The sequence below is a fragment of the Triturus cristatus genome, chromosome 3_2 (assembly GCF_964204655.1).
Source record: "Triturus cristatus chromosome 3_2, aTriCri1.1, whole genome shotgun sequence".
Lineage (NCBI taxonomy): Eukaryota > Metazoa > Chordata > Amphibia > Caudata > Salamandridae > Triturus > Triturus cristatus.
Genome location: NC_140584.1, coordinates 988,420,337 through 988,432,477, shown reverse-complemented (window position 1 = coordinate 988,432,477; position 12,141 = coordinate 988,420,337). Strand labels below are relative to the sequence as shown.

General features: G+C 44.7%; 1 protein-coding gene across 3 annotated transcripts in view; it reads left to right on the top strand.

Moving 5' to 3' along the window:
* Positions 1–12,141, top strand: part of ANKFY1 (ankyrin repeat and FYVE domain containing 1) — a 506,490-nt gene that overhangs the window by 407,177 nt on the left and 87,172 nt on the right. For all 3 annotated transcript variants that reach the window (XM_085649582.1, XM_085649583.1, XM_085649584.1), the window contains exons 18-19: positions 9,808–10,008; positions 11,023–11,199. In XM_085649582.1, coding sequence (XP_085505708.1) covers positions 9,808–10,008; positions 11,023–11,199 — 378 coding nt within the window. The remainder of the gene's footprint in view (positions 1–9,807; positions 10,009–11,022; positions 11,200–12,141) is intronic.

Below are 12,141 nucleotides of genomic sequence, written 5' to 3'. Positions count from 1 at the left end.
TATTCCCACGCGTTGTGGGATACAGTTGCCCAGCTGTTACCTCAGTGTCCTGAGGAGGTCCATGCTGTGCTTTCCCAGGCAGTTGCTGAGGGTAAGGATGCGGCTAAGTTCCCCATTTGGTGTGGTTTGGACACCGCTGACTTGTTGGGCAGGGCGATTGCTACGACTGTGGCCCTGCGTCGCCACGCTTGGTTGCGATCCACTGGGTCCTCGCCTAACGTCCCGAGCTCGCTCATGGACTTGCCCTTTGATGGCACCCGCCTGTTTGGCGATAAGGTTGACCGTGCGCTGGAGCGCTTTAAGGACTTGCGGGCCACGGCCAAGTCCTTGGGCCTTTCCACAAAGAACCCAGCCACTTCTGGGTTTTGTTCCTTTCGTGGCCAAGGCATGGGTGCCCAGGCACGTTCCTTCACCAAGCCTGTGCAGAACCAGCCTCCGCGCGGCCGCGGACGCAGCTTTCGCAGGGGCACCTCTGGGTATCAGCGTGGGGGGCAGTCCACCTCCGCTGCTTCTACCTCCAAACCTTCCTAATCCGAGCTTTGTGGAGCACTCCACGCCGGTGGGTGGCAAGGTCCGCCACCACCTCCACCACTGGCACAATATCACATCGGACGAGTGGGTGTTGCAGATCATCTGCAAGGGTTATTCTCTTCCCTTTCAGTCTTCCCATCCAGCCATGCCACCTCGGTGCCACCGCATGTCGGGGGATCACTTGTTGCTTCTCCAGCAGGAAGTTACGGCCCTCTTGGCCAAGGGGGACATCGAGCGCGTTCCTGGGCCAGAAGTAGGACGTGGTTGTTATTCCCACTACTTTCTGGTTCCCAAGAAGGACAAAGGGGGCCTGCGCCCCATCTTGGACCTCCGGGACGTCAATGGCTTCCTCCGGAAGGAGAAGTTCAAAATGCCGACTCTGGCTCAGGTCCTGGCTGCCCTCGACCCTGGATGGTAACGTTGGACTTGAAGGACGCATATTTTAACATCCCCGTCCTGCCGGCCCACCGGCGTTACCTGCGGTTCACGGTAGGCCAGGAGTATTTTCAATTTGCCGTGCTCCCCTTCGGCTTTACCAGTGCCCCTTGGGTGTTCACGAAGGTGATGGCGGTGGTCGCAGCTCACCTGCGCAGGTCGGGGGTGTCAGTCTTCCCCTACCTCGACGACTGGTTGTTGAAGGCAGGCTCACCCCAGGCGGTCGTCAACCACCTCCGGACTACGGTCGACCTCCTGCATTTGCTGGGGTTCTCCATCAACATGCCGAAGTCGCACCTGAGTCCCTCTCAGATGCTCCCCTTCATTGGAGCGGTTCTGCATTTGACGCTGTTTCGGGTTTATCCTCCCGAGCAGCGAGTCCGGGATTTTCAGACTCTGATTCTGATCTTTGAGTCTCTGTCTCGGGCTTCAGTCAGGATGAGCCTCTGGCTCCTGGGCCTGATGGCCTCCTGCATCGTGCTAGTGCAGCATGCCAGATGGCATATGCGGGCTCTGCAGTGGGACCTGAAGTTCCAGTAGGCACAGCATCAGGGCAACCTGTCCGATCATGTCCAGATCTCGGAGGGCACTGCACGACAATTGCAGTGGTGGCTCACGAATCTCGATTTGGTCAATGGCAGATTCCTCTTCCTTCCACAACCGGAGCACACAGTGGTGACGAATGCTCCCCTCCTGGGATGGAGAGGCCACTTGGGGGAGGCGGAGATCAGAGGACTCTGGTCTGCGGCGGAGTCCCGGTTCCATATCAACCTTTTGGAGCTTCGGGCGATCCGACTTGCACTGAAGGCATTCCTTCCCTCTGTCCGGGGAAGTGTGGTGCAGGTGTTCACGGACAACACCACCGCCATGTGGTATTGCATCAAACAGGGCGGGGTGGGGTCCTGGACCCTATGTCAGGAGGCTCTGCGCCTCTGTTCATGGCTGGAACATCAGGGCATCACCCTGGTGGTTCAACACCTAGCAGGTTCTCTGAACGCCAGGGTGGACAAACTCAGCCACCGGTGCTTGATGGATCATGAATGGCGTCTGCACTCGGACGTTGCGCAAGGTCTCTTTCAGCAGTGGGGAGAGCCTTGGTTAGATCTATTCGCCACCGAATTGAATGCGCAATGTCATCAGTTCTGCGTGTTGGAATTTCCATGGCGGCACTCGGTCGGCGACGCTTTTCACCACGAGTGGAGTTGCGGTGTGTTGTACGCCTTTCCCCCTATACCACTTCTGCCCAGAGTGCTGAGGAAGATTCGGCGCAACCGTGCACAAGTCATCCTTGTGGCTCCGGATTGGGCACGAAGATACTGGTATCCCGAGCTACTCAGCATTGCAATCGATCCCCCGATCCGTCTGCCTCTTCGGGAGGATCTTCTGTCGCAGCAGCAGGGGACGGTCCTCCACCCGAACCTGCCCAGCCACCACCTCCATGCGTGGAGATTGAGCGGCGACATATGACAGCTTTCGATCTTCCTCCCGAAGTCTGTGATATCATTCTGGCAGCCAGGCGTCCCTCCACTAAAACGGTGTACGCCTGCAGGTGGAACAAGTTTGTGGCATGGTGCACAGCAAAGGCTGTGGATCCCCTTTCTGCCCCTGTTTCTAAAGTCCTTCTGTTTCTTCCTTCTTTGGCCCAGCAGGGCTCTGCTCTGGGCACTATCAATGGTTATCTTTCGGCCATCTCCGCCTTTTTACGGCTTCCAGATCAGCCTTCTCTTTTTAAGTTCCCAGTTGTTAACTGTTTCCTGAAAGGTATTACGCACACATTTCCTCCCGGGCCGTTCATTATGCCTCAATAGGACTTAAACCTGTCTTGACATATCTGATGTGCGCTCCCTTCGAGCCCCTTCATACCTGTCCTTTGCGTCTTCTCACTCTCAAGACGGCTTTCCTGGTAGCCATCACCTCTGCTAGAAGAGTGAGTGAGCTCCAGGCTCTTTCTTCCAAACCTCCTTTCCTTTCTGTTCATCCAGACAAGGTGGTTTTAAGGACCCGTCCTTCTTTCTTGCCAAAGGTTGTCACGCCCTTTTACATCGGGCAGATCATCACTTTGCCCGCCTTCTTTCTGCCTCCACATCCTTCGAGGGAAGAGGAGAGGCTCCACCGTCTGGACCCTAAACGTGCGCTCGCTTTCTATCTAAAGCGTACATAGCAGTTCCGGGTGGATGACCAGCTCTTTCTTGGCTACGTGGGTGCCAAAAAAGGTCGGGCTGTGCACAAACGGACCATCTCTCGGTGGGTCGTTCTGTGCATCAAAGCATGTTACTCCTTGGCTAAGAAGGAACCTCCTGTGGGGCTGCATGCCAAATTCTACCAGGGCAACTGCAGCCACCACTGCTTTGGGACATGGCGTCCCCTTGCAGGACATTTGTCAGGCAGCTACGTGGGTCTCGCTGCACACGTTTACCAAGCATTACTGCCTTGACAGTCCGGTCCGGAGAAACTGCTTCTTTGGCAGTTCTGTTCTCCGTGACTTTCTGTTGTAATCTATTCACAGACCCACCGCTGGGGTTGGTATTGCTGGGTTATCTATTCTAAGGTAAGGAATATATCACTAACGTGTCTCTTTCAGATGCACAAGTTACTACTTGTGTAACGATACATCTGTAAGAGACATTAGTGATAGATTCCTTACCGCCCCACCCATCCTCCCCGTTCTGCGATCTGATTCTAGGGTTAAGGTCATCCCCCTTTCAGGGCCCTAGTTTCTTGGCACCAGTGGTCAGTTTCTTGCATGGCTCTGCGTTCCTGGCGCGGAAAGTCGTGTACAGAACTGACGTCAGCGCGCATGGGTGGCACCTAAGTAGTCTCCATGACGTCATCTCGGCGCTTACGACGCCAGTGACGGACGCGGAGCCGCACGATGCCACCTACTGACGCGCAGGGGTACTACTACAAAAGACTTTCTGGATCCAGTCTGACTCCTGGGGATATTCTAAGGTAAGGAATCTATCACTAACTAATGTCTCTTACAGATATATCGTTACACAAGTAGTAACTTGCGCATTAGGGCACACAGCATATAGATCTATATGCCACCCCATGAAAACTCAAAAGAAGTTCCTGAACAGACCAGACCTTCCCACTAGGAGTCGAGGCCACATCCGGCATCCAGATCCTAAACAGCTGTATCAAAATGATTTGCTACTTGAGGTTCTAAAGTTTGGCTACCTACATCTTCCACAAGAATGCGTGTACATCCTTTGAAAGTCTTGCAGACCTACGACATGAACCTACTACCCAGCAAAAGGAAGGGATCTGTCCACTCCTGCATCCTTAAACACCTGGCCACCCAAATATCGTCAGTCCAGGAAATTATCTGCTACCTGCTTTACTTGCAAAAGTCAGGTCTCATCTACAAATTCATATGGCTCAATTTAGCAACCATAGTTGCTTATAAGCAAAACAGGGAACATTATTTCCTTATCCTAATACCATTAGTTAAAGCCTTCATGTAGGGCCAAAAGAGTCTTCCATCTGAGAGTGCTTCCTGCACCAGTCTGGAATCTCAATATAGTCCTCACTAGACTCCTGGGACCCCACTTTTGAGCCTTTGCACTCTTGGCCTCTCCTGTACCTTTCCTGGAATATAGCTATTCTTGTGACATAACATCTCTTAAACCTATTAGTGAACTGCAAGCCCTCAAACTACAAGAACCCTTTATTCAGGTTAATAAGGATAGAGTAGTACCCAGGACTTTTTACCTTGATCAAACACTAGAGCTCCCAGTCTTTTTCCCTCCGACAGACTCAGTAACAGAAAGAGCCCTTCACACACTAGATGTCAAATGAGCTCTTGTGTACTACATTGACAGGACTGAGCCTTTGCAAAGCTGACCAATTGTTCATTGAGAAAATGTCCCTGTGGGGATCAATTAAAACAGGTAATTCAATGCAAGAATTAATCAGTTGTATCTAAACAACGTTAAGCACCACCATACAGTCTTTCCAAAAATGGATGTGATTTTATTTCATCACAATATTGAAGTTAATCAATTTATAAAGTACAAAACAAATCCCAAATTAATATTTTTTGAAAAACAGGTGCACAGAGGGGTGAGGTGATAAGTGCATGGGAAGGATTGTGAGGAAGGACAGGAGTGCGCATATATACACATCAGTAAATTAATAGCGAACTATCCCGACAGTTTCCTGCCAGATGCAATAAATGTCAAATCATAACATAATTGCAGATATACATTCTCTGTCATATATGTCTGACAAAATGCTAAAGAAGTGTGGACGTTTCGACCCCTATAAGGAACAGCCAATTTTGTGCATTGTGGGCGGGGTCTTCATCAGGACCAAAGTGACGGGAGGGGTGTTGGCACCTAAGGACAATAGCGTAAGGTTATTCGTATTCGGGTGGTGTGTAGTAATGTAGAATTTCACCAGGAAAGTAAGTCATTATGAAGTACCAGTAAAAACAGCTATATTGCTTCGGGCTGTGAATAGGAAAGCTGGGCTATATAGGCTCCTGTGAAGAAAGAAAGGAGACAGGACACTAGGACCTATATTCCTAGGACTAATGAGGAATAACACTTAAAAGCATTAAATGCGAGAAGGGATTAGAGAAACAAACATACTCCGATTTCTTCATAGATGGTCATAGTATTCAAAAAGAAGGACAGGCCTTGGTTTATCAGTAACCTGTGGCTGAAAAAGTGATAACCTGTGTCACAAAATGTACCTCATGAGGAGGTCAATTTAGAAACCGCAAAAACACGCGCCACGGGAAAGCAGTGCGTGCTGGGTGCAAAACGATGACAAAGAGTAAATTATGCGCTCGGGATATTACCTAGAGCACTGCGGCATATTAAAACAGACATACCCCGGTGCTAGATATATTTGCAACCAGGGTAAGAGCATGTATCTATGCATAATTCAAATTGCCTGGCGGATACATAAAACATAAAACAACCCTTCCAAAAAGAGCCATTAATTCAAACAAAGTCTGTCCTGAATGAGATAGACCCTGCTATTTAAGGATAACCATTTCTGCACATTATAGGGAGATCGACATTGTTTCACACTTAATCTTTTGTAAAAAGAAAGAGTTCTGTATAAAGTCATTCCTGTCTGTAGAATACAGCGCACATTATTGGAAAGTCGATTAACTTCCCACACACAATCTGTTTACATGAATTAACTCAAGCATGAAAGGTAGATGGAGGGAAGAAATCATCCTCCGTCTCAAAAATGCATTTCTGTCTGCGGAGTGCAGCGCACATTATGAGTACTGTCGACTTCTCGCCCAGTTTAACTCTCATTTATAGTGCAATTTACAATGCATTCTAGGAAAAATACCATATATTGCTACACCATGTACTCCATGAATGTGTGTGGTCCAAAAATGTAATAATAAATGGTAATCAGCGCAAGGTAAATAGACAGTCATCAGAAAAGGCCAAAGCGGTTATTTAGACCGAAATAAAATTGAATACATAATTAATGCCAAAATAAATACACAATTACCAGAAAGGACCAACGTGGTTATTTTTACTGGTGTAGCAAGTAGCGGGCTATTAACATTTCGAACTCCCTAATGCCATTTAGTGCCAGATCTCAGTATATCTGTACAAGTAACTGTAAATTGTGCCCTCCAAGAAAAAACATATGCATGATGGGTGTATATTAGAGACACACTTATTGTTGTGCCATGTCTTTTAATGCTTAGACTGATGCTACTCCTTTTAACGTCACAAGTACGAAGATCTTGCTACACCAGTAAAAATAACCACGTTGGTCCTTTCTGGTAATTGTGTATTTATTTTGGCATTAATTATGTATTCAATTTTATTTCTGTCTAAATAACCGCTTTGACCTTTTCTGATGACTGTCTATTTACCTTGGCGCTAATTACTATTTATTATTAAAATGTTTGACCACACATTCATGGAGTACATGGTGTAGCAATATATGGTATTTTTCCTGGAATGCATTGTAAATTGAACTATAAATGTGTTACACTGGGCGAGAAGTCGACAGTACTCATAATGTGCGCTGCACTCCGCAGACAGAAATGCATTTTTGAGACGGAGGATGATTTCTTCCCTCCATCTACCTTTCATGCTTGAGTTAATTCATGTAAACAGATTGTGTGGGAAGTTAATCGACTTTCCAACAATGTGCCTCTGTATTCTACAGACAGGAATGACTTTATACAGAATTCTTTCTTTTTACAAAAGATTAAGTGTGAAACAATGTCGATCTCCCTATAATGTGCGCTGTACTTGACAGACCGAAATGGTTCTCTTTCACTAAGGATTTCTTCCCTTTCCGTCTCTCCCGGAATGTGCCCCTAAGGAATTAGGTCGTAAAACACTGTCATGGCCTAACGTGGAGAACGTGAAGGTCTTCCTATGATATTTAAACCTTGTGGCTGACAAGACCATGGTGTTAGTTGATTCACCGATCGTGCCAGCAGCCCTAAGGTATCTGTTAACTGTCTGCCCCAGGGAAGCCCCTCCGATTAACATGGAGATTTAGCCCAGTGATTTATTGAGCATGTCGTGTAATCTAGGGCTTTCATTTTAAAGCGCAAGAGAGTTTTTCTCATATCGGAATTGGGACACTTAAATTCAGCACAAAAATACTCTTGCCTGCACTGTTCCGTGTTCCTCTCTAATCAGTGAGGTGCATGGTTTGTGGTTTTTTAAAATTATCCTTGATTAGCCAGGGTCGGTCTCGTTCATAACAGGACAGACTTTGTGTGAATTAATGACTCTTTTTGCAAGGGTTGTTTTATGTATCTGCCAGGCAATTTGAATTATGCATAGATACATGCTCTTACCCTGGTTGCAAATATATCTAGCACCGGGGTATGTCTGTTTTAATATGCCGCAGTGCTCTAGGTAATATCCCGAGCGCATAATTTACTCTTTGTCATGCGTTTTGCACCCAGCACGCACTGCTTTTCCGTGGCGCGTGTTTTTGTGGTTTCTAAATTTACCTGCTCATGAGGTACATTTTGTGACACAGGTTAACACTTTTTCAGCCACAGGTTACTGATCAACCTGGGCCCTTCTTTCTTTTTGAATACTATGATCATCTATGAAGAAATCTGAGTAAGTTCGTTTCTCTAATCCCTTCTTGCATTTAATGCTTTTAAGTGTTATTCCTCATTAGTCCTAGGAATATAGGTCCTAGTGTCCTGTGTCCTTTCTTTCTTCACAGGAGCCTATATAGCCCAGCTTTTCTATTCACAACCCGAAGCAATGTAGCTGTTTTTACTGCTAATTCATAATGACTTACTTTCCCGATGAAATTCTACATTACTACGCACCACCCGAATAACCTTATGCTATTGTCCTTACGTGCCCACTCCCCTCCCGTCACTTTGGTCCTGATGAAGACCCCGCCCACAATGCGCAAAATTGGCTGTTCCTTCTAGGGGTCGAAACGTCGACACTTCTTTAGCATTTTGTCAGACATAGATGACAGAGAATGTATATCTGCAATTATGTTATGATGTGACATTTAATGCATCTGGCAGGAAACTGTCGGGATAGTTCGCTATTAATTTACTGATGTGTATATATGCGCACTCCTGTCCTTCCTCACAATCCTTCCCATGCACTTATCACCTCACCCCTCTGTGCACCTGTTTTTCAAAAAATATTAATTTGGGATTTCTTTTGTACTTCATAAATTGATTAACTTCAATATTGTGATGAAATAAAATCCCATCCATTTTTAGAAAGACTGTATGGTGGTGCTTAACTTCGTTTAGATACAACTGATTAATTCTTGCATTGAATTATCTGTTTTAATTGTTCTCCACTGGGACATTTTCTCGTTGTACCACTATTCACCCAGGCCCAGTGGCTATTGGGTTGCCGCATTGCTACATAATTCTTGACCAATTGTTCATAGCCTCTGCATAATTCCACAAAACCCATGCCATCTCCAAAGAAGGAATTGCAAGGTGGATAGTCAAATGCTTCCAAGCTTGCTATCATAAGGCTAAAGGAGATCTCTCCTAGCTCCAGGGTACACTTCAAACAGGCAGCAGCCATGGCTTTTCTGGGCAATATTCAATTAGCAGACATACGGAGCTACTTGGTCAAACCAGTACCTTTACTAAATAACATTATGTGGCTATTTTAGAAAGAGAACAGGTAATGGTTGTCCAGACAGTCCTCAGCACCCTATTTCAGACATCTGCATCATTGACACGGTAGCCACTGCATGTAAGAGGGTACTGCTGTGCAGAGCATGTGTATCTACAGCAACACATGGCATGAATTGAGAATGTTACTTATCCTGTAAGCACTTATTGATGGCATACAGTGCTGTAGATTCACATGCACTATGTCGCTCTGATCTTAGATCTTGTCCTTTATTCAGTGACTTCATTTCCCAATGCACATGCCCTCCATTTTTTTTATCATTCACCACTCTATACTACTTTCACCTGATGGGCAAAAAACTGGTTAACATGGAGTCAGTGCCCATGCACGTTGCAAACTAAGGGAGGAGGCACAGTGCATTTTGTGACTCCATCACAGGAGTATCCAGAACATACAAATCTACATTACTACATGCTACGAACATATGCTTCAAGGGAATGTAACATTTTCCTTTTTCAGTGGTTGATCTCCATATGCTTTCGCAGATGACCAAGTCATCCAAACGGAACTAAGCTTTAATAGCTTGATATAAAAGCAAATTGTAGTTTTATTATTATTAACTAAAGCAGTCTATTGGAGATAACTTTACAAGTGTTATACATGAGAACCTTTTGCTTCTTCACAAAGCATGTAGTATATGATTCCTATGCACATCCGACTGTCTAATTTCTTGTGATTTGAATCTTCTTGACTGTTTTAGGATGCCGAAGGTAGAGCTCCGATCCATGTTGCTATAAGCAACCAGCATCGTGTTATTATTCAGTTATTGATCTCACACCCCGACATCAAACTGAATGTTCGTGATAGACAGGGCATGACTCCCTTTGCATGCGCTATGACGTACAAGAACAACAAGGCAGCTGAGGCAATCTTAAAACGGGAGTCTGGAGCTGCTGAGCAGGTGAGTTGAAATTGGCAAACTAAAGGAGGCTGTTTATGTACTGTGTCATGAAACATATTTCCTGAAAGAGGCTCCAAGCATATGTCTCATGTACTATGTAGTGTTGAATATGAAGAGAGGCTCAGGAAATCCTGGAGGATTTGTGGCCTTTTGCGCAAAACTCTTTAGGACAATCTGGAGAATTTTCTGACCATGTTCAATTGAGAATTCTTCAATTTATTTGATGGTTGTGATAATTAGGATGATGATGATGAGACTGGTGGTCTGACATCCTGAATGCTGTTAGAAGTTCAGATTGAGAAACTGAACAAAACGTGTATATACAACTAAGGTTGAAATCCTGTAGCAGCATATCCTTGCTACTGCTTTATTGGATACATGACAGTCATGCTTGTGCGCTTTTTCTCTTTGATAATTGTCTGTGTCTAATTCGAATCATATATTTTCTCCTGTCCCCTTTCTTTCAAAGGCCTGCACTTGGTTATTTTTCTGCCGTATTATCGTGCTTACCTACAGTCTAAACAATTTCTCATTTCCTTTTTATTTTTTGCAGGATTAGTATCTTTGTGCAACTGGGAGGTATCTAGTCCTAATTATCATACGTCTATAGGCGAAAACAGTATTTTTTGTTCATTATCAATATTAAATCTTAGAAACCTCCCGCTTACTGGGCAAACAATATACATTTCATCTTTTGAAAAAATGAGATGTTCTTGCATAAAAGGTGACTTGAAAAATAAACCATGGTTGGATTTGAAATGTGCCCACTGATTTGATAAGTTATATATGTATGTACAAAGCATGCAAAATAGGAGAATACATCACCTTCTGCCTTATTGTTTCTCAAACTAGATCTCTGGAAACCACTTTTCATGTATAACTGGAGTGTAGCTGCTTATTCCTGTTTGCCACTACTTGTATTTGTTTTGCTCTCATATCTCTGTGAATTTTGAAATGTGAGAGTTATCCTAAATTGAAGCAAGCCTGGTAAAGAGTATGCTGTGTTTGATGTAGGTGGATAACAAAGGTCGGAACTTCCTCCACATAGCTGTCCAGAACTCGGATATTGAGAGTGTGCTGTTCTTGATCAGTGTCCAGGCCAATGTCAATTCAAGAGTTCAGGATGCCGCCAAGCTAACACCTCTTCACCTGGCTGTCCAAGCTGGCTCGGAAATTATTGTTCGCAATCTGGTATGTGAGATGATATGAAAGAAACCTATATATTTTAGTTATGGTAACAGTTTACTTGAATAAAGCTGAATAATTCTTTTTGGTTACTTGTGTATCTCATTAACTCCATGGGTTACTTGAAAACATTATGAATTATTTTTCATTATTTGTAGCACTCTTAATAACTTTAGTTGATTACTTGAATTTCTTACATTGCTAAGATCCTTGAATTAAAACCACAAAAAGAAGCTTTCTCTGCTTATTTAACAAGACTGGAGCTAACCCTCCTTTTAGGATACAATATATTAGGATAGACTAAAGCCTCACCTCTTCTCTTTATTTATACCACCCACAGACTGACTTGACCTTATATGCTGCTTCCCCCTTATGACATTTTTAGTTCTTTTCCCCTAAACCACCCACTGATACCCCAAATGTAACTTATAACTGTACCTTTGTAGCTATGTAAATGTCTCTGGCAGCATGCTGTAACCATGCATGCCTGTCTTGTATTGCTAGTACCTTTATTGTACCTTTATCCAGGACCACAGCACAAGCATTCCTATCTATCCTCTTGCCCCGTACCCTTCGCATTCATGAGACTTTAAACTCTTTTATGGGCCAAAGGGCTTCATAGGGGGCGCCACCTTCTTCTAGGAAGTGTTTTTGGCCCAAACTCAAATCTATTATCCAATCTACTACATTAAATCCAATTAGGAGCAGTGTGTGGCAGGACAACTTTGCTCCCTCTGAACTGAGGAATCTTCAGTTCTTCCATTTTCGATGATCAATGTGTACTGAAATATAAATCCATGCTTTGAACCTTTCCCTGGTCTCTTGTGTTTCATCTGCAAAAGTCCAGACTTGATCTCTAGATCTTCTACAGGAGACACAGTAACAACTTCAAGTAGCTATTCACTTGGTTTATTATCAAAAGAAGGACCTAACATATTGCTACAGAGT